Genomic DNA, 27,925 nt, shown 5'->3' on the forward strand with positions numbered 1-27,925 from the left:
GTGTGTGTGTGTGTGTGTGTGTGTGTGTGTGTGTGTGTGTGTGTGTGTGTGTGTGTGTGTGTGTGTGTGTGTGTGTGTGTGTGTGTGTGTGTGTGTGTGTGTGTGTGTGTGTGTGTGTGTGTGTGTGTGTGTGTGTGTGTGTGTGTGTGTGTGTGTGTGTGTGTGTGTGTGTGTGTGTGTGTGTGTGTGTGTGTGTGTGTGTGTGTGTGTGTGTGGTATTGCACTGCATGCACATCATGTCCTAGCCCTCTTTTGTGCCCTATCCCTGTCTGGACATGGTGTTCACCCACACATCTGAATGCAGGGCATTGATGGACATTTAACCGATCCTTTCCCGGTGGACCCCTAATTATTTGGTATGAGGGTCCCTGCTGGTGCATACGGGAAGTACCAGTCCAGATTTTTTATATCAGCATAATCTTATTTACCAGTAAAGTGTTGAATAATGCTCAGAGGAATAGACACTGTGTGAGTGTTACAGTATGTGACTAACTTGTAGTTAAGGGGCAATAGTAGGACGGTGTAAGGGGCTGAAGAAATGTGGGTTTGTAATGTATATTTCTGTGTATGTTGAGATGGTTACCAACTTTTTTTTTGTTGGTAACCATTGTTCTTAAATATGTAATCCTGCACAACAACCTTTTGATCCATAGAATTTACAAAAAAAGGGAAAAATGTCCATCACTGTTTCTTCTTAGTCTAATAATACAGTGTCAAATGATATAAAACAGATACAATCAGGAATTCTCTATTTCCTGTTATTTTTGCATTTATAATTACTTTAAATTGTAATCGATTATCAACCATAGATTTATTTAAGAGTTGTGCACTTTATTTTATTAATAGATATCTTGATTGAAAAAGAGAAGAGCTGCTATATGCTTGATGATGGTGTTGTGTTATAAGGTTACTTACTGCATCACATTCAAAGGTATCTTACCTGCAGCTGGGCAGACTGTAGTGTCTCTAAAAATGTGCGTATTAGAGCATACACACATACAAATAAGTGTAGACACAAACGTGATGAGATAAACACAGGCCTGAGCCCCTGAACTGCTTCGCCAGCGTCATGTAGAGAGCAAAACAAATGCTCATATCTATCTATCTATCTGCCTGTCTCTGTCTGACCCACAACATGACCTGTATGCCTGCCCCCCTGTCTATCTGTCTGTCTTTATTACCGTTAGTATTTGTGTGCTCCTCACTCTGACTTCTACCTAGACCTGTTTGTGCTCCTGTCCACTTGTGTGTATCATCTGCTTGTTCATGTTGTGTTTTGTCTGCTTGCCTCTTTCTAGCCCCTCTCCTGTCTTGTCTTTTTTATTTTGAAGTGTCAGCTTGTTCTTTGTGTGCCTGTCTGTCTCTCTGTCCCATAGGTTTATGTGTGCATTGGTTTTCGGCTAAAATGGAAATTCTTTTAGTTGATTTTGTATCCTAGGTTGAAGCCGGTTTCCCAAATTAGAAATTACAGTGAATGCCAGAAGGAAGAATCATTTTGAATGTCAACATGCTGGCATCTTATTAGAGGAATGTTTTTCGTCTGCGATTATGCAACAACTGTCATCCCCACCCTTACATGATGTTGGCATTCATTTCCTAGCCCCAGGCTCACAGTACAGACCACAGAGATAAACACTAATCCTCAGATATCAATGATAGTTCATTAGCTCTCCATTTCTTTGACATTCTTTACATTTCTATTCCTATCAGGCAATTCTCAGATAAGATACGTCACCAACTTCATTCCATATTTGTTTATGTTATATCACACTGACTTCCTTTTATTATATTGATATAAACAACAAAATCAGGGTTATAAGGAACGTGATGTTGGATGCTAAGTTAATCAGGTAGCAGTCAGGCAGTTATTCTTTTAATGGTGTTTACCTTTGTTTACAGAACAGCAAATGTTTTTCATTTCTGTTGTTGCCAAGTCTGTGTCAGCTACTGTAAACAGGGCTCAGATGTGCTCAGCCTGGCATGCAGGTGACAGAGCATCTCCATTCCTCCTCCTTCTCACAGCTTCCTTTTATTTACGCTGATTTATTCTTGTATTTCTTTCTCTCCTCCTTTTCCTCTTTTCACCTTTGATTGGCTTTATGTTAGCTTTCAGGCCCTTCCTCGTCCCTTTCTCCTATCCTCCTCTTCCTCCAAGCTTTCCGTGGTACTGTCATCTATTTTTAACTCCACGTGTGATGGGCTGGGGAGGTGCGTGAAAGCATGGGATTGTGTTTGGATGCAGGGAGGAAGGTGCAGGCTGGTGTGTGTGTGTGTGTGTGTGTGTGTGTGTGTGTGTGTGTGTGTGTGTGTGTGTGTGTGTGTGTGTGTGTGTGTGTGTGTGTGTGTGTGTGTGTGTGTGTGTGTGTGTGTGTGTGTGTGTGTGTGTGTGTGTGTGTGTGTGTGTGTGTGTGTGTGTGTGTGTGTGTGTGTGTGTGTGTGTGTGTGTGTGTGTGTGTGTGTGTGTGTGTGTGTGTGTGTGTCACGCTGCACCAAATTGCCCTGCTCGAGACACACTGCTGTCTTCAGGAAGCCATTAGGATGAGGATGTAGCAGCACTAAATGTGGAAGAGATTACCATACACTTAAGTTTCTTATTTTAACACAGGATTCTGAGTAATTCTATTTAATCAGCACATCATATGATCTAAAAATAACCCAGTTGGTGCTTATTCCAGCACATATTCAGTAAGCTCTTTACATAAGGGCTGAGGGCAACTTCCTAGTGTAACCTTTTTAAGGGAATTGAATAAGAATTGTTCAACAGAGCCCTTTACAGACCTGCAATGAAAAGCTAGTTGTTGATGTTTCTGGAAGAGAGATTAAAAGATGTCTGATGAGGTCATGCTACGGTGGTATGACTGGCTTAGTGGAAACAACTCTCTCGATAAGTGGAGGCACAGCATCTGCTGATGCGTGCAAAATCAGGAGCAGGTGCATATCTGTTAAAGGCTCTCAGGCCAAATAGACAGAAGGACACACACACACACACACACACACACACACACACACACACACACACACACGCACACGCATGCACACACACGCGCACACACTCTTGCAAACATTCTTGTATAAATGCAATCTAAGAATATTTGGATCTTGCCTGTTCTTTTATTACTGATAGCACATTGGCTCTGGTCCAACCATAAGAATACGTTTGTGAGAAATCAAGTAGTTGTCAGTTTGATTTGTATATTTTAAGTTTGCGTGCAGTTGTATTAACATGGAGTTGCAAAGTTAAACAGAAAAACACATCTGAAAAAGCCCTAGAGGAAACTAGAGCATGCGTACAGTTATACATTATATAAGTAATACAAGTAGACACGTTTGTAAGAATATGCTTAATCATATTTACGTAATGCAGGGAAAGCAATATGTACAATTTTAGAGTAATAATGTTTACGCTTAACTGGAACTAGACGAGTGCACCTTGGCAATATCATATTTATTACGCAGTGGCGTTTTTTACCCGAGCAATCTTGTATGGTTTATTTTTTATTTTATCTTATCTTTGTATTCGATCTTAGTTTTTCTTCTCTAGTTTTAAAAATATGTTCATATTTAAAGCAATGCATTCCGGAAGTTATACTTAAAGTGGCCTAAGAAAGTGTTAATATTAACATCACTATATTTGTGTGACTTATCTAAAGGTTGCTAAACTTTCTCCATCAAACTGCTCCTTTAAACTGCTCCTTTAAACTGCTCCTTTAAACTGCTCCTTTAAACTGCTCCTTTAAACCGCTCCTTTAAACTGCTCGTTTAAACTGCTCCTTTAAACTGCTCCTTTAAACTGCTCCTTTAAACTGCTCCTTTAAACCGCTCCTTTAAACTGCTCCTTTAAACTGCTCCTTTAAACTGCTCCTTTAAACCGCTCCTTTAAACCGCTCCTTTAAACTGCTCCTTTAAACTGCTCCTTTAAACTGCTCCTTTAAACTGCTCCTTTAAACTGCTCCTTGGTTTGCAGTTTGCACCTAGAAGGCAGACCCAGTTACTAATTGAATGATTACTTGCTGCGTTATTGAATCATCTGCTAATTAAACACGGTCTGTGGGCGCAAATTGAATTATTTGCTCTGTGCTTTCACATTTTTTCATCTGTCTCTCAAGTCTCTTTATTATGTATTGTTATTATCAGTAGATTGCAAAAATAAGAATGGATTAATTCGAAAACCAGAGCAAACACCTTGATGGATTCTCTCACAAGAAGTTGAAAGATTATCTGTTAAATATGACGTTTATTTAACCTTTGCGCAACATTAAGCACCTACTGTGTGTGTCATGGTCAACATGCTGCTGCCTAGATGCAAAGCGGCAGTGGGACACACTGTCCTGTACTGTATATCCTTGGTTTACAATTAGATTAATAATCGAAATATTTCCTGTAAGCTGAACCCAGACATGTAGTTATTGTTTCCCTGGAAAACAAATACAATGCCTTTTTTGCACTATAGAAAGACAATGTCCATTCTTACAGCTCAAAATGTCCTGTCCTCTGGGAATGAGCCTGTGGACAGCTAGGTTTACACTGAATGTTGCTTATTTGAACAGTGTGACACCGCATGTTTGAATCCTGATTATGAGAGACACTGGCATTAAAAAGAAAAACAGGGATGGGTGAGAGGGTGGGGGAAGGAGGCAAGCCTCGTGCCCTTGCAGTTGATCATTGGTTAGAGCCACAGGGAAGGGGAGGGGCCTCAGTGCCACTGTTTCTGTAGAGAGAGGCAGAGGGAATGAGAAAGAGTGAGAGAGGCAGCAAAGGAGGATAGATGAACACGGGGGGGTTTCAAGCATCGGTATGCCTGCCTTCCTCATTTCCAGTCCAGACATAGTTCCTGGTCCTCCGGATAGAAAAAACAGCTGAGGTGTGTTTGTATGTGTGTGTGTGCGTATTTTAAACATCAGTCACCCCGCACACAGCCTTCATCCTCTCAGCTCACGGCATTCTGCTGTGATCTTACTGCAAGAGGACCAGACAGAAACTGAGACAAGACCAAGCGGACATGGAAGAGTGCTGAAAAGAAGGTTAAGGAGAGGCAAGAGGAAACAGGAAGAAGGAGCAGGAGGACAGCATAAAAAGGACATATCATGCTAAATATCTTTTATCCTCAATTCCTTTACGCTGCACATTACGCAACAATGTCTTCTCACTGGCAGCTGTGATTCTGTGGACTAAAGACAGATAAGAGAGAGCTTCAATCTGTGCTTCTGCAGCTGCAGCAGATGTTGAGGACATCCTTGACTTTATAGGGAGCGGAGGCATTTTGAGCGCAGACTGGAATTCCTTTAAACAAAGTCACATTTCGTCCTAGACATTTTCCTTTTTATGCCTTCAGCTGGGAAGTTTGCTCGACCAAGAAAAGAAGGAATACACATGTTTGTTTTTGTGCGTTCATCTGTTTATCGCTGGTGATTTCTGTATCTTTGTATAAAACCACCAAGGACAAGCCCAGGGGCTGCTTCACCTTTTCCCTCCTGCATTAGAAAAATGGCAGATGGCATCAGTGTCTTTATGGAACCGCAGCATGGAGCTTTTTGTATGGACTGAAATCACTCTGCTGCCCTCAGCATCAGCTGGCTACCTTAGTTATAGAGGGTTCTTTGGTTCATCGCACCCTTAAAGGGCCCCTCAGCAACGTATTCCTGCCCAAGATGATGAATTACTCCCATGATCCACTGAACCAAAGCTCTACTGACCCGTCAAACTTATCTGCTCCCTTCTGCCTGCTGGAGATAGGCTATTCCCACATTTTCACCGTCTGCCTCCTTGAAGTCTCTATCATATGTTTGCTCACTGTTCTTATTATATGTGGTAACCTTGTGGTGATCTTTGTGTTTCACTGTGCACCTTTGCTTAGCCAGCACACCACGAGTGCTTTCATCCAGACCATGGCATACGCTGACCTGCTGGTGGGGGTCAGCTGCCTGTACCCCTCCCTGTCCCTGCTCCATCACCTCCAGGGCCTCGACCCCGAACTCACCTGCCAGGTGTTCGGCTACATGGTGTCTGTTTTGAAATCGGTTTCAATGGTGTCGTTAGCGTGTGTGAGTGTAGACCGCTACGTCGCCATCACACGACCTCTGACTTACGCGTCTCTCGTGACACCGTGTCGAGTGCGATGCTGCATCGTGCTGATATGGTTGTACTCTGCTCTGGTGTTTCTCCCGTCTTTTCTCGGGTGGGGGAAGCCCGGATACCATGGTGACGTGGTGGAGTGGTGCGCAGTTGAGTGGAAGACTAGCCCGGCTTTCACCACCTTTATCGTTGCACTGCTCTACGCCCCGGCTGCCCTCACCGTTTGCTTCACCTACGCCAACATCTTCAAGATCTGCCGACAGCACACCCGGGAGATCAGCGAGCGCCACGCACGTTACCGACCCCAACAGCTGCAGGGTCCAGGACTGACTGTTGGATCTGCGGTCAAAGACAACAGCGAAGTAGGGCACTTGCCACAATTGTCTGAACCACACAAATCCCAGCCCCAGTATCAGCAGCCCACATCAACATACCCGGACAAGCGATACGCTATGGTACTGTTCCGCATTACCAGCGTGTTTTACATCCTCTGGTTGCCCTACATCCTCTACTTTCTGTTGGAGAGTGCTGGGATCTACCACCACCCTGCAGCCTCATTTCTAACCACATGGCTTGCCATCAGCAACAGCTTCTGTAACTGTCTCATCTACAGCCTCTCCAACTCTGCTTTCCGGAAGGGCCTCAAACGCCTCTGCTCCTTCTGTTTACACGGCAGTGGTCGTGGCTTTGGGACTGGGAACACCAAAAAAGCTTTTGTGGGTTCTGTAGAAAAGGGATGTGGAGTTCCCGGGTATGGATACGGTCATGGGGAAATAAGTATCGGCACAACATGTCATGTGTAGGGCACACCGAGAGGAAGCCTGAGTGTTGGCATTTGAACTTTTGAACGATGTGATTGCTGTAAAATGTCTCTTCTTTAAGCTTAAAGTGGAGTGAAACGATGAAAGGAGGCGTTGATCTGCCGCTGATGTTTCTGTGGCATTTGGAGGTTACGCAGGCATCCTTTCTGTGCACGCCACAGCTGGCAAACACAAAGAAAGGGAGTCGAGAGCAGAGCACTGAAGTAGAAAAAGGCCTTAATAGCCTTGCAAGGTGTTTTTATAATGGCCAAGAAAACCCAGTATGCTGTACTGTGTATGGACAGAGGTTATGGAAGGAAGGGGTTGGAAAGGAAGAGACACATCTGTCTAAAACCAATGGAGAAAAAACTATTTTGAGGTTGAACATTTTCTTTTACTGGAAGTGAATCCTTAACTTATTTTGCCAAAAACTTTCCAAGAAAGGTTTGCTGAAAAGCTCTATGTGAAACCCAATAAGTAGCACAGTATGTTAAATGCAAAAAAAAGATGAATGCAAACATAAAAACGGTTGACTGCTGTGTTTTTTTAAGTGATGTCCTGAGGTCAACTGCCAATAGCAAGCCCCTAAAATATTTTTGTACATGCTCTCTAACCCTCAGTATCTATACACAAAAAGTAGTCCAACAGTGTGTCTGTGTAACGTGTTTTTGTTTTGTGTCTTGTTGACTGAAGGGCTGAGCCTAGTCAGTCGAAAAAAAATGAATAGAAAGTACGGAGGTCTAGACCTTGTGCTGCATGTGTCATTTTCTAAACTGATTATGGCAACTTCATGACATCTATCCTTCAACTTGAATACGATAATATTTCAGAGTGTTCTGATAGTCTGTCTTTACCCTGCTACCCAGTTTATACTGCTGTTCAGTTGTCAAAAACGTATATTTCCAGTGAATTCATCCTTTAATTAATACGTCAAGTCGTTGTCAGTTTTAATTTGTCTTTCCTCATTAATTTAATCAGAAAAGTTTCCACAACAACAATAACCAAAATGTAATCCATGTGAGATTCATTACATTCTGTTTTAGTGGCTTTTTAAAAGAAAATCTACTCGTTGTAATCCCCCAAAGGTTTTGCATAAATACAACTAGATCTAACTTAGCATCCCCAGTTAGCCATTATAATACTTTCTGCATCTATCAAACCTTAGCGCTGAAAGCACCATGAAGAACTAATCTGGCTGCTCAGTTTTGTTCTATTGGAAGTTGCATCTAACCAAATGGCTGGCAGTGCTCCAGATGTGTTGTGCTGCATTGTGTCTGGGTGAATAATTTTCCCGCACACGAACACAGGCGATTCAAATGTAAACAGAACAGACAAACGCTCCATTCACTCTGCCAGAGGGCCAAGCAGTGGTTAAACTCTGACCTCTGTACAGCACCATGAAGATGAACCGACCCTCATCTCCCTGGTGTTCAGTAGTGTGTGTGTGTGTGTGTGTGTGTGTGTGTGTGTGTGTGTGTGTGTGTGTGTGTTTGTGTGTGTGTACACAAGTGTCTATGTGTGTCCATGTGTGTTTATCCCTTGTCCCCATGTGAAATGTTGTGCGTGGTTCTCATTCTTATCTGTACATACTGTGTTATACAATTGTGAAAAATGATCTCTACTTTGAACCATGGAGACTCATGTCACAGTTTATTTAGGTGCAGATAATCCACTTTAATCCATGTTATGTAATCTACCAAAGACATTTTGACAGATACTCTAGGATGATATCTGAATTTAGTAGAATAAACGTTTTTCTTTGTACACAAATTAGGTCCACTGCACTGTGTTGGCTCAGTGACGCCTTGCGTGCACTTTCTCAGTATAAATTGATATATTGTTGCCTTGATACACAAACGAAATGACCAGGGAACGTTTTTTCCTTATTTCTTCGGAGGGCTTAATATGTAAACGTGCGACTGTTCTTAGAAATGTCCTTGGAAACTAAATGAAAATATACATTAGCCAGCCTCGTTTCCACGCTGAGTAAAAAATAGCATGACCACCATTGGTTGTGTAAAATTAAAGTCATTTTAAAATATTCACTGTAACACCAGCTGCCCTTTTAAAAAAAATCTTTACTATCATTGTTTCTTCTGTAAACTTAAAAAACAAACCCACTTTTAATTTTGTGTGCATTTTAATTTATTTGTTTGTGTGTGCCTTTTTCTGTACAGTCTGACTGCGTGTGCATGTATGCTAAATGCGACCAATGGCTGAAGTGGACTGTTAACGGTGTTTAAGCAAGGGTGCTAACAGAGTTCCCCTGCTTCAAAAGCTTCCCTCACTTTCCTCCAGTATACTGTATTTTGTGAGTTTATGTAAGTAAAATGTCGATAAATCCACATGTTGTCTTTACTGTAAATGTTATGGCTGTCACCTGTGAAGCATTGCTACGTATTGTAATTATTCTTATTTGTATCACTTTTGTTCAGAAAAGGCGTGTGCAAAAAAACATGTACAGAAATGGCGTATTGAATGTCTTGATTGTGAAACTACAGAAATTAATTTGTGTAAAATTGAGGTCGAACATGCGGATGTTGTGGAGTAGGTTTAGTAGAGTATTGTTATAATAATTGAAGCTGTTTCTTTATGTAGATACACTTTATTTTACTTGGACAATTTCTACTGAGATGTTGAACTATTGTACAAACAGATTACTTTGAATATGAGGTTCGCCACTAAAGATGTATAATTTCCCACAGCTGTTAATGGTACAATACCCAAGAAATGTGCAAGATGTAGGGCAAAGGGTCTCGAGAAACATTTGTGCCAGAACATGCAGCATTAGCCTTCACACACACACATTCCCTTTCTCCAGTGGGAAAACAATCGGCTCTCACGGGAACAACACTCTGGTAATGGCTGTGTCAAGTTGCAGTGCAATGTTGGGTAGGATTAGAGATTAAATAGAGAAAATAGTCAAGATAGGGAGCAATTATGAGTGAGTGCGTACTAACGATTATCAGTGATACTCAGTAGATAACATGAACACCATCTGCAGATAGGGGTTTTTCAGGTTTGAAAGTTTAAATATAATTATCCATTATTGTGTTTTCAGAGTCCTTATATTATGCACTGTTGTTTATTTTGATTTTAGGCCCTTTAAAAGTTTGAGGATTGCTGCTGCTTCTTAATCTTCCTCTTCTGGCATCGTATCGGTTTGCAAACAGCTTTAGTTGCAGTTCCACTCAGGCTACCCAGATGTGCATCCATCTGAGGAACAAGCACTATGAAATCCGATTTGAGGTGCACATTTATATCAAGAACATGTTGTTCTTATTTAATTACCAACACAGTGATTTAAACCAACTGAACGCTAGTTGGTTATTGTATCTTAGACCATCCACAGTCTCACTCTTATAGTGCACTTAAACACACATATTCCCACACAACTGTATTTTCTTATCTTATTTTTAAATTAGTATTGGACATTTTTTTCTTTGTGTTTTTGTAAGGCTCTAAATAGGCCACAGATTACCCCCCACTAAAGTCTGACTCATGACCCAGCTGTTCTGTGTAACAGATTTTTATCACATTAAGACAAACTGACCACTGTAACAAAATCCTGTTCTGGAAATATCCAAAAGATGCAGAAATGTCCCTCTGCATGTGTTTTCCCTCCACACTGGTAATGCCCACAACAATGGGGCTTTTGTACATTTCAGATTGAGAAAGTTAAGCCATTACTCTGTTAGATGATAAACCATGTCATGTTTCATGCATCAGGAGGGTTGAATTTGTAAGGTTTTTGTAAAATGTATGCTTTTTATAGTTGGAGAATGTTTGGGTAACGCAAAGGTTATATGTTGCTGTCTCTGTGAAAAAATGTCTAATTACATGATCCTTTGTAGGTGACAAGCCTATATGAAATTATAAGATCTACATATTGTGTATCTGTACTGAGAAAATAAATGTAATGTTATGTCAATGTATTCAAACTTACTTCTTCCTCTTGCTACGAACACTGGTATTAGGCGCCATTTTCTTTTATCAGATTCTCTACCCTCCCTCAGGTGAATTGCCATAAGTAACCTCGACTGGAGTACGTTAACAAACATGCTTTTGCACAGTTATATTTAGTGAGGGGGAATGCTTGGCTAAACACAGCTGGCTGAAGATCAAGTACGGTAGTGTTGTTCTTCACAAAAGCACTGCATTTACCCAGAATTTCCAATTATTTCCAAAAGATTTTTCTGTATCGGTACAGATAAGAATAAATTGTTTCAATGTTAACCTGCAGTAACTGTATCATAGCAGCACCATATTTGTGCAGGCGGTTTTTATGCTGAATTTGCGTGCTGACGAAGCTGCGGTGGGAACTGTTAGTGACCTGCATTGGAAACTACTGCCATGAGAGAATGCAGGCCATTGTATTTGTGTCATTGTGTGTAGCATGTGCTGTTGTCATTAAAATGTACATTACGTCTTCCTCTCTGTGAGCCCTGTCCTGATCAGGAACATATTCTGCATGCTCTCCTTGTGACGGAGCAGCATACCAGCTCGCAAATGGCTCAAAAAGTAGGGCATGAGACAGACGATTAAGATTTAATGATAGATGACGTTTAGGTAAAGAGCGGCTCTACGGGTAGCTGGAGCTCTGTCCGTTGCAAATTATTCTCGAGGACAGACTGAAGAAATTACTGAATTCATATAATTTGTACTTTCTTTACTAAAATAACAGCTCAAAATTGTTTTTGGTGACACCATCTGGCAAGGCTGTACTTAATTATTAATTACAAAGCATTAGTCACATTCGCTATTTCTTCTATAATTTAAGGTTGAATTAAGTGATATAATCAAAGTACATCACTCAGGCTGGTGTGTTGGGGACGTTTGTATCGAGCTTGATAAATATCACCCCGTGTTCTCTTGGCATCTCAGCGGGGTCCTTTAGGAGCAAAGTAAGAATAACAGAATGACATGTCAGCTATTGTGTTGAGTCAGAGAAAATCAGGGACATAAACAATGGAGGGCTAGCTACTCAGCCTTCCCACGGAAGCCCTGCACCGGTACTTTATTCCTAGCTTTAGAAACACACACACGCTAACGCACACACACTTGCTCTGCCATTTTTGGATTCCCCCACAGTAAAGACTACTTTCTTATTGTATCTCTGTAAGAAGACCATTTTTTGTTCCTTGACCTGCAATCAGTTTATAGGTGTTCTTTGATTTCACTGCTGTACTACTCTTGACAGTTACGTATCATTAACAGTAAACCGTGCTTTGATGCATCAAAATAGTTTATTAGGTTAGTTTGTTTTTGGGCTAGCGTATCTGCCACCTTATTTTAGGTTGAATATAATGAACATAGATGGAACTTTTTTTAGACTAATAGCTTGGGGCTCAGCATGAAATCTCTCTTCACCGCAATAACCATTAAGTCTTGTATTGTAATATCAACATTAATTTAAAAATATAACTTTAACTTTAGGCATATTCCTTTAATGGGATGACATTAAATAATTCATGTCAGACTCTCCATTTGATAAGTCTTTCTTCTTGTTTTACTTCATAGTGTAGGAATAGCTATTTTTCCCGCCATTGTATCAAGCTTTCCCCAAATGAAATGATTTGTAGTACAGACAATAGAAACATCCTCTCTCTAAAATGTAATCTCCTGTCACAGACTACATTTTCTAAAGCTGAAAAACAATGACAAACATAAACTGCCTATACTTCATTTTCAGGTGTTTGAATATAACTTAAAGCTTAATTCATATGTATGTTATTATCTCTGTCATCAACTGTGTTCTTTATACATTTCCTAATGGGACTAATACAGGTTTTCTTATTTTGATTCTGATATACATTTCCTCAGAGATACTTATCTTCTCCCATTCTCTCGTTCTCGTAATAGCTGGAGTTTTCTGTCACACTTCCTATACAGTGGATATGTTTTCTGTGCCCTCTCACGCTACCCTCTACCAAACCTCGCTTTAACTGAATGAACAGACAGACAGAAGGGAAGCTAATTGGCTATTATGCCAGAGGTCTTTGTACATGCTCTCAGCACTTCAGATAAGTATGGCTAAGTGGTGCTTGTTTAAACATGGATCCTTATCATTACTGAGAGACTGTGGCCCAGAGTAACGAGCAGCTCTTCACACTGGACGCAGTACAAGTAACATTTCTCATTGTTTTTGATGGTTTTGGTTAATTGCCCGTTGATCAACTAATCGATTAATCAACTCATAATGTCAGCTGTAGTCAATTAGAAATTGTTTTAGTAAGTCTTAATGTACAGCAAAATACCACACACACACACACACACACACACACACACACACACACACACACACACACACACACACACACACACACACACACACACACACACACACACAAACTATGCAGGGTGTGGTGGAGTGGACTTATAAAATAGCCCCCTGTTGTCGGTCTCTGATCCCCATTAGCTCACTTTGTTTTTCTATTCCTTTCTTCCTGCATTTCTTTATACTTGCATTATTTTTGTTTCACTCTTCCTCTGTGGAAGCTGGAACACAAACCTTGGAAAAAAGAGGGAGGGACTTGATGAGTACGCAAACAGTGAGACGCAGAAAGCATAATTAGCTGTAAACAAAATATATTTTCTTAGGGCCCTGCAGGGGATAATGGTTAATGTCTGTCTAGTTAAAGGCCTTTAAGTAAGGCACTGAATGCTTTGCTTAAAAGTCCCGGTACTTTCTTACATCCCAAAGTGTAGTATGCACTGTTCCTACATGAATCAATGGAAAACCACAATCATTTAGTCATTTAAAGTTAACTTGGCGATGCATTATTTTCACTGATTAAATAAAAACCCTTATGCTAGCTGTATATTCACCAATGGTATAAGAGTTGGGTCACTGCACCAGGCTCCTAAGAATGCCATTACGGATGTTTGCCTTTTTAAATTGAAATGTATGCCCCGTTTTTGTCTGCATGAGCCACTTCACATCCAAATACTGCCATCTTTATACGTGTATTTAATTTGTCATTTAATGGCCACGGTGTCTTGCAGTCGTTTGCAGATGCTTCAAATACACTGAGCATCAGTGATGGAATTAGGGATGATTGATCTCAGCTAGTAGAGGATTCACTGATCTGTTTTGGTGGTTATTCCACTGTGTTGTGATGTTTCATCAGAGTGGAGGGCTATCCCATAGATATACAGTACATTGCCTCAGGCTTGTGTATGTTCTGTATGAAGACAGGGTCACATCTCTGCACTTGTATCAATATATCCTGACGTATGTATGTAGCCATGCTAGCTGATAAGGCACAGGATCTTAGTACACATGCATAGCAAAACAAAACATTTGATCCCATAAGTTATGGTTCAGATAGCTCTTGTTATTTTTCCATCAAAAGACCATGTTGATATAAGGGGAACAGTTTCAGAGATGTTCCCAGAACTGAGTGCAAATAGTGATGTGCATTAGGGCTCATTCAGTTTTTTCTGAAAAAAGTCAACCGAATTTTTGTCCCACGCACAGAAAATGTGTATGCTGAATAAAGGTGATAAATAACACCTTGCTGCATTTGTTCAATATTAGGTCATTGATTAGTTTCCCTTTAATGTTATTTTTATACAGCTTCTCAGCGCTCCTTTATCTTTCTTCGACTTTATCTTTGCTTTGGCAACATAAAACGTTCATTTCATGTTTTAAATTGATAACCATTAGAACTAAAAAAGGACAGAAATGACACATAGAGATACAGGGAGAGGTGAAGTACAGTCTGTACTGTAGGAGAGAACACCCTGTGCCACTAGTAATTCATCTCGACTCAGACGATAAATCCTTACAATGTGTTGCCAGCACACACTAAGGAACACTGACCACTGCTGGGCCTCTATGGAATATTTGTCACAGTAGCTGTCTTGTGGATTCTTTTGTAGCTGAATCTCCCTATCTGTGACACCCCAATCTCCTTTGTGTCATTGTTAGGAGTCCCCCCAGGACAGTGCCATCACCAGGGACATCAACAGGACATTCCCAGCTCACGACTACTTCAAAGACACTGGAGGAGATGGACAAGACTCCCTCTACAAGATCTGCAAGGTGGGTCACATAAACTCGAATGGGATATTTCAATATTTTTGTTAAGTCATCACAGGGCAAGTATGGATAGAAATATAGTATAAATGTGGATCAAAGCTATGCTAAAAGACTCACCAAGAGCTACATCTGACTGTGTTCCCTTCCTCTGAACTTCACTCTGATCCACATTGACTGCATTTCCATTTAGATTCAAATGCCTACATTTTAATATCAGTCTTTTCTGAAAGTTGACTTAGACAATCATCTATTTAAGATTAAAGTAAGTCATTCTGTGAAACACTCACAATACAGAAGTGCAACTCAAAATACATCTGTAAAATATTAAAAACAAAAAGCAGCCAGTAATAACACCATAAATAACATGTATTGAACCCAATCCATCATAGTGACAAACTATACATGCATACATATCTGTACAACCTCTGATAAATGTTTTTTTGGCGGGAAATGTGTTATAAAAATTGTGGCCATGATTACTAATAATTGGCCTTTTTTAATAGCACTAGAATTGATTGCTATAACCAATTATAGCAATCTTGATCTTAAATATAATCAAATGTTCCCCTGGAAACTGTCATGTCATCTAAATGTCTTGTTTTACATTCTGAAGACAAAGTTTGCAGAGCAGTAGTGAGAGTTGTCAGAGCTCAAGGAAACTCTTAATGGATTTACTGAACAGCCACTGGGTCTCTGGGTTCAGCGAGTTCAAAACAGCCAATGCTCGTCTAGAAATGAAACACATTTTTGAAGAAAACACACACACACACACACACACACACACACACACACACACACACACACACACACACACACACACACACACACACACACACACACACACACACACACACACACACACACACACACACCTACACATACACATACACATACACATACACATACAAATACACTAGACTTTACTGACATCAATCTTGCTGCACAGCTGAGCAGAGCACATACAAATAAACAGAAACCTGGCATTTTGTCACAAAAGACTTATTGAAAGTGCCGGTGCTTTCTGTCTCACGTTAACAAATGCACACACACATTTAAACCTATAGTTTCACAATCCTAAATGAACGGCCTTTCTTCGCACTCCTCATTTCATTCATTATGTATAAATCATGTGAGGGCATCAATCTCTTTCCCAGACAAGTACCTCCTCAGGTGTGTGTGAATAATTCAGCGGGCCCTCCCTTCCCTCTGCGTGTGGATTGATCCACACTTTCACTTGCTCTCTTTTTTTTGCATTTGTAGCTCAGTAGGCCACTACAGCCTTTTTTTTTACAAGCTCTCTTCCTTGCTCCCTCCCCTCAAATGTCCTCTATTTCCTCTAGACTAATATCACTCTGCAACTCTTCCCTTTCCTTCTCTTATTCTTTTCATTTCTATTTGTCTTTTTAACAGAGTCATGGTTATCTTTTCAGTTTTTTTGTACATCCCTTCAGATCCTTCACCTATGTATGTCTAGGGCAGTGTTTCTCAAACTTTTTCATACCAAGGATGACACACACACTTAACGACCACCTAACTCCACAAATATAAAAAAAACACATGGTTTTTCTAGAACAGATTACAAATCGCCTGAAAAGCTCGCCCCATTTTGGAGATATTCCCGCGAGAGTGCGGAAAACTTATGTATTTATTTATTTCAAATGTGAAATTTTACCAATATACTCACGGACCACTAGGGGGCGCTCACGGACCACACTTAGAGAAGCACTGGTCTAGGGCACTGCACATAGGGTGATATAGCATTCAGTGCCAGTGTTCAATAATTTCAGATTGTTAAAAGGGAATCAAAACAACTAGATATTACTCTAAATCAGCTTTTACAATAATATTCAAGTGCAAGTCTGCTGTGAAGCAAAACATGTCATATTCAAACCAATTAAATCTAACTGATCTGATGCTTGGGTGGAAAACAATTGTTATTTTTTTATTTCTCAACCTCTGTTTATTTGTTTCTGTTCATTTTAAAACTGTATAAAGATTCCATGTAGCTTGAGCCATCTCTCTCACTATCAGTCAAAAACAAGTATTCACTTATACTGAACTTGCCCCGGGCTGGCTTGCCATCTCCCAAGAAAATAATTGTTATTTCTGTTTAAATTACCCACAACGTTTTTATTGAGGCTCTTCATCTTTTCTCATTACATTTCATCATTTGATTCAGTGTTAAATTCCTAAAAACGGTTTAATGCCCCTGTATAAATGTTAGATAAGAATCGGCTCCATGCTTCATTTGCAAGCTGACGGCAACATTTGGTCTAACATCTATTATAAAGCAGGTTTTCTTTTCTTTCCCCTCAATCTTCTCCTGTGATTCAACTTTACACCTCTGTCCTCTCCTTCAGGCTTACTCTGTGTACGACGAGGAGATCGGTTACTGCCAGGGACAGTCCTTCCTGGCTGCTGTGCTGCTGCTGCACGTGAGTTCACATATCAGTCGGGTCCAGCTCAAATCATATTCATTCAATCCTCTTTAAATAGCTGTGAGGGACTATGCTCTGTTCATTTTACATCTGTGTCTTTTTGACATTCTGCTGGAGGCATCAGTCTGGCTTATTCTGCATGTCTTGTCAGAATTGATAAGCATGATGTATTGTTACTGTGTGTCTGCGGGAACTGACATTTGAAAGAATAATGTCATTAATGAATAATGTATAATATGTGTTTATCTGCCAAGCTAGAGTGGCTTCCCTAAAAGACCCCTGCAGTTCAGAAAAAGGCAACACTGCCACTTAGTGGACAGACTGAGAACATGTCTTTTTGAAGCTGATGTATCTGGGCAGATGTTATTATTAAACGACTTTTTAATTAGTCATTGAACAACTTCAGCTCGTGTTATATGGGAAAGCTGAAATATAAGGAAAATGCTGTATTAGCCTCATTTAAAAACATAAGTATATACATTGGCATGAGGTACTTATTACTAAATATGTTTATCTTCTTCTTCAGATGCCAGAGGAGCAGGCGTTCAGTGTGCTGGTCAAGATCATGTTTGACTACGGGCTCAGGGACCTTTTCAAACAGAACTTTGAAGATCTGCATTGCAAGTTCTTCCAGCTTGAGAGACTCATGCAGGTATGTGTGTGTTATTTGGATATTTGAAATGCTTTTTTATGAATACATATCATGGAATTGGTTGATGTACTTCACTCCTTTTTCTTTTTTTGTCTAACTCTCTTTGCCCCTGTCCCTTCATTTATCTTCTCCCTCCTCATTGCTTCCTCTCTGTCTTAAACAGGAATATTTACCAGACCTGTACAACCACTTCCTGAATGTGGGTCTGGAGGCTCACATGTACGCCTCTCAGTGGTTCCTCACCCTCTTCACAGCCAAGTTCCCTCTTTACATGGTCTTCCATATCATCGACCTGCTACTGTGTGAGGTTGGTAATACAAAGACACAACTTTCAAGGCTGCAATTCACAGATGCTACATACAATATGAACTAGCAGTTATATGTCATTTATTAACTCTAGAACATTTGAGGGATAAAAGCCTTCAGGAGTCAATTCAATAATTATTAAATTAGGGGTTTAACATCTGACAGATCTGAATTGTTGTTGAATGAATGATCGTCAGTTGCAAACTGAAAACATAAACACATATCATCATCTTTAAGATCACTTTTACAATTCACATGGCAATTCTGAGTCAGTAGCTCACCTCCTTATGAGTTGAATTGAATCAGAATCAGACTTTGTGAGATCAGCAAATAAAATATTGGTCACCAACAAATCAGTATAATATTGTATTGTGATGAAACTCGAGATATCTTCTGCTAACAATAATAATAACATCAGAAGTTTGGAACAATGCACACTCTTCTTGCAGAGCTTGCAATGAGGCCAAATTCAGTAAAAAGTGTATCCACTCGATGGCCTCTGAGAGTACTCTGACTGATGAGACAAGGCTGTTTTATTGGCCTGAATGTAAAGCTCTAGATCTAGAGAAGACCACGCTCCATTAATATTCTGATTAATGAAGCGTGCAATGAGGCTGTAACGATTCTGTAACGATGCATCGCAACAGCAGGAAACCGGAGAGTGTTCCAAAAATATAAGATATGATGGACAGACCCAAGTGCAGTGACACTAAGTGGAAGTTTGACCTTTCAGCATGATGGTCCAAGCCAAGGCAACTGGACTTTCTCTGGATGTCTTTTAGTTAGCCAGCCAAATGCAAGTTTGTAGTTTTTCAACTTCCCATACAGTCGGACAGCGCTGATGAATCTTCTCCTAGGATGAGTAAAGGCCAAGCTGGAAAATAAATATTATTAACAGCAAGAAATACAATAAGTGGTATTACGTGCTGTATGTCGTTTAGATTTTTCTCTTTTTATTTTAATGAATCTGCTTTCGTCATTAGTTTTATGTTTCCATTGATGGTGAATATCATTTCTAAATATATCATCACACAGAAATCCTATGCATTATTTTGCACATATATTCTGCAACTGTTAAAACTTTTTTTTTTGATATTTTTTGTTGGAGCTAAAGTAACTAAATTCCTGAACAAACCATGACAATTGTGTCTTTTTTTTTTCAGGGCATCAGTGTGATCTTTAATGTAGCCTTGGCACTTCTGAAGGTAAGCTCACACAAATTGAAAACACACACACACACACACACACACACACACACACACACACACACACACACACACACACACACACACACACACACACACACACACACACACACACACACACACACACACACACACACACACAGCAGCTCTGGCAACCACAGCTCTGAGAAGAAAAAGAAAGGCAGAGCATGTTCCAAAAGTTAATTTTCACATCTGCACATGTTAGCAGGTGCAGTTACATGTGTAGTGTCCCCCCATTGTGAGATATATCAACTTATATCTTATTCTGGTTTGTAGACTAAAGCTAGTTGACCAACGGCCCGTTATTCATCATATATTTGTCTTTAAGTGAGGATAATTTTGCTTCATGTTACAAAGAAGTAAAAAAACATCCAACAAGCTGAGCCATGTTCTGTAAGCGTTTTCTTTAACTCCTGTGTTCCTATCCTTATTTTCCTCAGACATCTAAAGACGATCTGATCCAAACAGACTTCGAGGGTGCACTCAAATTCTTTCGTGTCCCAGTTCCGAAGAGATATCGCTCTGAGGAAAACGCGAAGAAGCTGATGGAGCTGGCCTGTGGCATGAAGGTGAGTTAAGAGTAAAAGCCAATAGAGTGCTTCCTTTTAACACACTGTAGCTGTGTTTGTCAATGTTCATTTTGGCTGCTGTTTTTGATTTAGTCTTAGTCTTTACACGAAAATGGTTATTAGTTTTAGTCACATTTGAGTCATTCCTATCCTTCGTAGTTTTAGTCGACGAAAACTCAAAACGTTTTAGTCAACTTTTAGTCGATGAAAAATTAAATTTTAGTCAAAATGTGTCTCTATACTCTCTGAACGCTCCGTCCCCGGCAGATCTCTGTGTCCGCTGCAGCATGTCTGTTAGGCCCCGCCCCCCGCACACAGAGAGACACACATGGAGATCGCTCTTCTGGAGTGAAGAGAGCGGAAATAATGATATTGCAATTTAGAAACGTAAGATGCATTTTGACAGACAAGATGGACACTTGGGGTAAAATATGCTGCATTTTGAATGTCCGATAGTCCACCATTAACACCTTAGTCCCGTCTCGTCAACAAAAACTAAATATACTGTACATTTCTTCATAGTTTTCGTTATCAAGAATCTATTTTTAGCTCGTCATCGTCTGGTCTTAGTCATGTAAAAAAGGTCGTTGACGAACATTTTTCGTCATAGTTTTCGTTGACGAAATTAACACTGATGTCTGTTCAGCCTCTCATCCCTTATACTGCACAAGACCCAGGATCAGCTTCACATATTATTCAGTTTCTAAGTCTTCTTGATAACCACATTTTCAAAGCTAAGGGTCTTCAAAATGTCCAGAAATGCGTAATCTTTGAAACAGAGAACAGTATGTTTGCTGATCAGATAATCAAGATGGTTTGTATTTCACTGAATGAATGGACACAACCTCGATATAGTCCAGCAGTACATCTTAAATACCACTAGGGGTCACTTTTGAACCTTGAATCAAGTTCTACACATTAAATTCACCTCTCTTCCTGTGTATCTCTTAAAACCACGCACGCAAGCACACACACATACACACCTGCGTCCTGACCTGTTTTCAACAGCCTGTCCTAGTTTAGAGGTACCTGACTTTGAAGGTAACTTTGGGCAGAGATATTTAGTAGCTCAAACTCTGTAAAGGAGCCAACATGGAGATCTGTTTGGCTTATTTCTCAGTTAGACAGGTGGGCAACAGAGAGAGATAACACAAGCAGATTATCCATCAAAAACATAGTGGAACTAAATCAGAGGCAACTGGACTCACTTTCGAAGCATCAGTTCTGAATATAAATCGTTTTGTGCGGACGAGGCCTCTCAGATGGAAGCTAGTATACAAACATTTTTATGCATGAAGTGTTGGATTTGTTTTGACTCTTTGTTTGATGTAATTATTAGAATTTGTGGCGTTTTAAGGGTTGCTTTAAAGCCATTTCTACGAAATACCTGCATATAGTGACCTAGTGGCCTTACTGTATGTTTTCTGCAAGCTGAGGTTATTATCAGGACATTATGTGGCAAGAGAAAATTAGTCAAACTTATTTGACCCCAGAGAGCACGATAATGGCGGAGTTTGGAATTAAATCTGACTCAAGGTAGGCTAATCTAAAGCTTGGATGTCACTATAGAGGATTACCTGATCAGCTTACTGGTGTCCTCATTCACCGATGACACTGCCTTCTGATTGGAGCACTGATCTTTCTGCACTGCCAGGTGATCTAACTTTTAGCTCAGATTTCTAGGGCATTTAGGCAGTGATTTAAATGTTGGATTATTATCTTTAAAATGATCTACCTCTGGATTTTGTATGAGTTAATACATATTATTATTTTGTATTTAAAAGAGGTTGTGGTTGGTTCTTCGCCCTCATTCAATTCCTTTTCACTCTGACGGTGGAGAAAGCACAAGGCTGTAAATGCAAAGGCAGGATTTCTGTGATCCTATCCCATGAGGTGGAAAAATAACACAATAGAGGATTTTTCGTGCCTGTGCGAGTTCCAGTAGAGCTTTTTTATAGGAAAAACCCTTTAAACTACTTAGTATTGGTGGTCAAGGGTCATTATAATTTGAATAATTTTGAAGTGAATATGTGACAAACAGTTGGTAACTATGGTCAGGTTAGAAAATGTATTCATGAGACAACCTCAGGGTCAAACTAGGGTCAGTCATTTTGTCTCTGTGTAGTTGTTACACCTTTTTCTCTTCTTGTCTGCCAACCTTTGGACTTCTAAAGCTAATAAATGCAAATTACCCAGGGAATTGAAATATAAATCATGAATGCACGCAGTTCTTTTATTTACCTCTGTGCTAGTTTCCATATTTCTATGTCTACCTAATAGCCATCTACTTTCTCTCTAGTTCAAATGCTTGCCTACAGTAGCTTTTTTCTCGTTAGTCAACAATTCTCCAGATAAAGAAAGTTTATAAGAGGTTTCTCAAGGTTTAGTAGAGCAAAGAATAATAAGCACATCACATAAAAGAGAGTCTGAGGTGTTCTAAAATGCCTCCTGCAGTGCACTTTAAGAAAACTATCCGGATGGTACGGCACAGGTAATTAGGCAATTTACAATTGATCCAAGACGTGTAAGATGGGAAATATGTAATGTGTATACATTATGGCTCTGTTTTATAGAACCAAAGTTGCTTTATGTTCCTAATTGCTTTTGTAAGAGGTAACCTCTGCGGACCCAGCTGTCTGTCTCTGCAAAAGAAAAGAGGAAAACCAAAAAAAGAACATAGATGAGGTAGGGCTGCACGATATGGGCCAAAATTCATATCTCGATATTTTTTAGCTGAATGGCGATATACGATATATATCTCGATATTTTTTCCGTAAAGTAAAAACAAAACAGACAGTCCTAGTTTGAAGCCAAACCTCACACAGGCACTTTATTTAACGTTTAGAAGCTGCACATCAACATGCATGAAATAATTCAGGAACAAAAACTACCAGCATAAATAAATAAAGATACCATTCTTCCTTCTTTCTTGCATCCTCCCTCATTCCCTCAATTACTGCTTTCTCCCCCGCCTTACTTGCTTCTTTACTGCCTTCCTTCCTTCTCTCCCCCATCCTTCCTTCAATCTTCAAATCCTTCTTTTGATCCTTCGTTATTTCACGCCACTTTTCGCTTTTTTTTTCATAAGGCACACCACGTGTGAGTGAGTTGTGTAGCGTGATTTGCTTTGAGGCAGGAGGCTGACAAGTCTTCACGGTCTGGGTTGCAGCACGCAGTTTAATACACTCCTCATACTGCACTTTGTGCTTCTGTTGTAAGTGGTGGAAGAGATTTGTTGTGCTCGACCCTTTCGTTGCAACTTTTTTCCGGCATTGTCTACAAAGTGCATTTTTCTGCTCCACGTCTGCCGCTTGAAAACCAAACCATCTCCAAATGAGAGAGCCGTTTGTTTTCTTCTTAACAACCAGTTCATCCTCGTTTTCTGTATCACTTTCTCTCCTTTCTGTCTCCTCCTCTATCTCCGGATTGTTCGCTGCTGCTGCCATGCTTCTTCATGCAAATGTCGGGAGGTGGGGGTGAGGCGAGGGGGTAGTGAGGGGGAGGCGGCAGGGCGCCGTTGCTGCTGCTTGGAGATACAGAGAGGCGGGCCGCGGGGCAGAGAGAGTTTGCAGCGGAGTTTGCAGCAACTTGCAGCTTGTTTTAATATATATCGATATATACGATATGATGTAATCCTATATCGCGCATGAAAATATATCGATATAAATTCAAAACTCGATATATCGCCCAGCCCTAAGATGAGGCCTCTCCTGCCCTCACGACCTCATGTACTTTTTCTTCCTTTTGTCTGTATCCAATGTTCATGCACACACACGTTCAGGGACACACTTGGAACAGGACATTTGGATCATTCTGTCCCAGTTCTGCCATCATCATAAGTTGAAAGGAGGATTTGGACCATCTGAAATAATGTCAGTCAGTGGTTCTCAACTGGTCAGGCCTCGGGACCCACTTTTTCCTTTGTCAATAAATCGCGACCCGACATTTTGAGCCACTCAAATCTATTTAACAGAAAATGGTGCTATAATATATACGCTCTTCAGCATACCATTTGAATTAAAGTGAAGTACAGTGCATATATCCCTTATATCCCTTCACAGAAATAAAGCATGCTTTTAAAAAAGTTTGATGAGATGATGGAATTAAAGATGAACTGCATGTATAATATAAAAATCTGACATGCTGAAAACCCAACCCCAGTCTGGGGGGATTCTCCCCCAGGAGATTTTTAGAAATACTAACACATAAACTACGCATTCTGGTACACTCTGAGAAGAAAATAAATAAATGTATTACAACCAGACATATTAATAATAATATGTTATGCCATTGTTTGTTTTTCACTTTGTTCTGACATCTGAATTACTTTAAATTGTGGGTAAGGGTAGATAGCTCCCATTGTTCTGTGACCTGTCAATCATCAAACCGGGGGTCGTATTTCATTATGTGTTCATTTTTATCTGAAGTTGTACCCATGGATTTATAAAGAATAGTTCTACCGCAAAGTTATTCTCCGTGGGGACTTCCGGCAACAATCTTGATTCTGATTGGCCAGAAGACTCAAAAAAACATCAGCAAAGATGTTTTATTGAGAAGATGATCACTACGTCACAGAAGTTTTCAAAACCGTTTATCCAGTCCAACGCTTACTGCATGCACAGCGTTATTTTTTTTATTTCTTCACTCACCCATCCGCGACCCACCAGTTGAGAACCACTGTCATAGATAACCTACGTTTGTAACATATTCAGGCATGCATGAAAACAGTAATGGTGCATCAATGTTGCAGATGTTATCAGATTAGATTAAAATCCAAAGAAAATCTAAACGGGTGTCTTTTTCATGTTAAAAATCAGGCCCAACGTGTTTATTGTATGGTAGCTATCTCTTTCAGAAAGCCCAAAGTAAGGCAGCAGCTCGGCAGTCAAAGGCCTGTTTGAGATGGCCTGTGTTAGCATCTGTAGGCATGACTGTGATTGTAAGTGTGTGTATTTAAATGAGAATCTGTTTTGGGAGAACAGAGGCGTTTCATAACACCTGACATCTGTTCATCAACAACGTGATAATAGTGTGAGCTGATGCAGTTGAGTTTTACCTGCGTGGAGAAGCTTGTTTACAGTTCCTTTGATTATGCTCTTTTTGCAGCTGCTGTATAGTTATAGAGATGTTTAGGTGAACAGACAAGTGTGATTGATTATAGAATGTAATTTATGATTAGAAAGTCAAATGTTATCCTAATCAGACGTGAAACACATATATGCTGTCTTCAAGGAACATCCAGCCCGTGTTTGGTGTTACAGCATCATTTTAAAATGTGTGCTCTAGAAGTTGAACTATTAAAAACCCTTTTGGGAACCGAACAAATCAGTTCGGTGGCATGAGTTACTCTGGATTATGTTGACAGTGATATCCTAATGTACCGGCTTTCTCAGAAAAGAATTACGGTGTCGAATTGGGCCTGTAATCTCTTAATTTATTCCATTGCATCCTATTCAAATGCTGAGCTGAACTAAAGACCATCACAGTCCAACAGAGATTATCAATCTTGTTTACACAAGATGAGAAAGACTCTTCCCTGGCAGCTCCCTTTGGTCCACGAGCCAAAGACTATTGGGCTCATTTATATTCATATTTGTCATCATGTGTTAATAAGTGTTATTCTTCATGTGCGTGTGACATTTTTTATGAGTTTAAAACGTTTATTTTTCTGCTTCCACTGCTCAACAGATCAGCCAGAAAAAGCTGAAGAAGTTTGAGAAAGAGTACCACACCTTGAGGGAGCAGCAGGAGCAGCAGGAGGCCCCCATTGAGAGATACGAGGTACACATGAGCAGAACATATTCATCTTTGCTCACCGAAAACTTAAAAATAATCACAATTCTCTATGAAATGAACACACATTTGATTTGAAGCTGTATCCGCTTTTTTTAAAAACATGCAATTCTAACCCTTATATACTTTTATCCTTACTCCTTATTGCAATAACGTAGTTTTCTGAATTTATAATTATATTTGAGTATCTCAAGTATTACATTCGATCTCACACCTCTGGAACAATACTATACTATATGTTGCTACCACATAGGGTTATAACTAAAACTATATTCTGACAGATTTTCCACGAAACAGAATAAATCATTATTTCACTGCAGACCTTGACATTCCTTGTTCGGTAAAGACAAACTACATGGCTCCCAGAAAGCCATTTGTCGTACATGCCATAAGTCATCTCAAGGGTATGGGGCTGGTTGTACACAGGACAAGATCATCAATTACAGTGACTGCACTTGTGCTTTGTTTGCTCATGATAATGCTGGCAGCCAACCATTCACCAAGAGCATTTTTACTAGAATGACAAACAAGATATCTCAAGATGTTTAAATGATTGCCCTTTTATGAAGATACAATCCCCCATCAAGCCACAGCTCGATAAAGTCAGGTTGGTTCAGACATATCGTCATTTTCCTCTGAGCATATTTCAGGATCGCTAGTCTGCTCCGTATTCTCCCTGTTTGTTTACATTTGATTCAGTGTCATTTATCATCATTAATCATTTTATGATGTGTGGCGTCTTTCACATTTGCAACATCTGGTAATATTAGATCATTATTTGAGTCTTAGTGTTCATTAGATTGAAGGTAGGAACACTCCAGATTGTTGTGTAAAGTGGACTTCATCCTGTTAAATCTTATGCTTGTCATCTCTTGTAAAATAGGTTTTTATTCCATCTCCCTGTCGCTGTTAATGATGTACAAGCAGGTTATGCTCTGTTAAACATTACATACAACTCGTACTGGGTAATCCCGCTCTCACCTGATCACTCTTACACCCACAGTCTTTATTTTGCTGCATTCAGACAGGAAGAGCTGCTTAAACATTCATTTGCAAATTCTCATGAGTAACTATTGTTCCCCGTCTCTCCACTCTCCTTCCTCTTTCACGTTCCCTTCCTTATTTCCGTTCATATGCTCTTCTGTTTTCCTGTTCCACTTTTTCTCCTCACACACATCTCTCCCTCCCTCCTCCCTTCTTCCTGTTTTTAAATCTCTCTCTCCGTCCAGCGGGAGAACCGCCGTCTGCAAGAGGCTAACATGCGTCTGGAGCAGGAGAATGACGACTTGGCGCACGAACTAGTCAGCAGCAAGATAGCCCTGCGGAAAGACCTCGACAACGTAAGCTGAAGACAAAGTGTGTGTGTGTGTGTGTGTGTGTGTGTGTGTGTGTGTGTGTGTGTGTGTGTGTGTGTGTGTGTGTGTGTGTGTGTGTGTGTGTGTGTGTGTGTGTGTGTGTGTGTGTGTGTGTGTGTGTGTGTGTGTGTGTGTGTGTGTGTGTGTGTGTGTGTGTGTGTGTGTGTGTGTGTGTGTGTGTGTGTGTGTGTGTGTGTGTGTGTGTGTTGTGCAAAAAACACACATGTACCAACTTAAGAAGAACTTATCTCAAGTGTATCTTATAATGACCTCTTAACATTAGGTGTTTTTGTTGTGTGTGTGTGTGTGTGTGTGTGTGTGTGTGTGTGTGTGTGTGTGTGTGTGTGTGTGTGTGTGTGTCAGGCTGAGGAGAAGGCAGACGCACTGAATAAAGAGTTGCTGCTGACCAAACAGAAACTGGTGGACTCTGAGGACGAGAAGAGACGACTGGAGGAGGAATCTGCCCAGGTTAGAGCCAACAACCACACATTTGTCTTTCTGTCGCTACCCGTTAGACGTTAGCTGAATATATGTTTTTCTGTGAATCTCAAGTGAGCACAAAGGGTTATGAATGTTAGGAAAGCGTCAGCGCTATTGCAACACAAATTCTCATGTGAATGGATGAACAGAGTTATTGTGAAAACGGCCTGACTCTCCTGTCCTGGGGTCG

General features: G+C 40.2%; 2 protein-coding genes across 2 annotated transcripts in view; both read left to right on the forward strand.

Annotated features, from left to right (window-relative positions):
• The window catches only part of rabgap1 (RAB GTPase activating protein 1), a 72,787-nt gene that overhangs the window by 32,382 nt on the left and 12,480 nt on the right, over nt 1-27,925 (forward strand). The window contains 9 exon segments of the mRNA XM_079656707.1: nt 14,806-14,919; nt 17,277-17,351; nt 17,881-18,006; nt 18,170-18,313; nt 19,476-19,517; nt 19,979-20,107; nt 25,796-25,888; nt 27,130-27,240; nt 27,619-27,723. Of these exon segments, the coding sequence (XP_079512833.1) occupies nt 14,806-14,919; nt 17,277-17,351; nt 17,881-18,006; nt 18,170-18,313; nt 19,476-19,517; nt 19,979-20,107; nt 25,796-25,888; nt 27,130-27,240; nt 27,619-27,723 (939 nt within the window).
• On the forward strand, nt 4,695-9,043 carry LOC307023431 (putative G-protein coupled receptor 21). The gene has a single exon (XM_079656706.1). The coding sequence runs from the start codon at nt 5,649-5,651 to the stop codon at nt 6,873-6,875; it is 1,227 nt and encodes a 408-aa protein (XP_079512832.1). The 5' UTR covers nt 4,695-5,648; the 3' UTR covers nt 6,876-9,043.

This window comes from Notothenia rossii (genome assembly GCF_949606895.1).
Source record: "Notothenia rossii genome assembly, chromosome: 11".
NCBI lineage: Eukaryota > Metazoa > Chordata > Actinopteri > Perciformes > Nototheniidae > Notothenia > Notothenia rossii.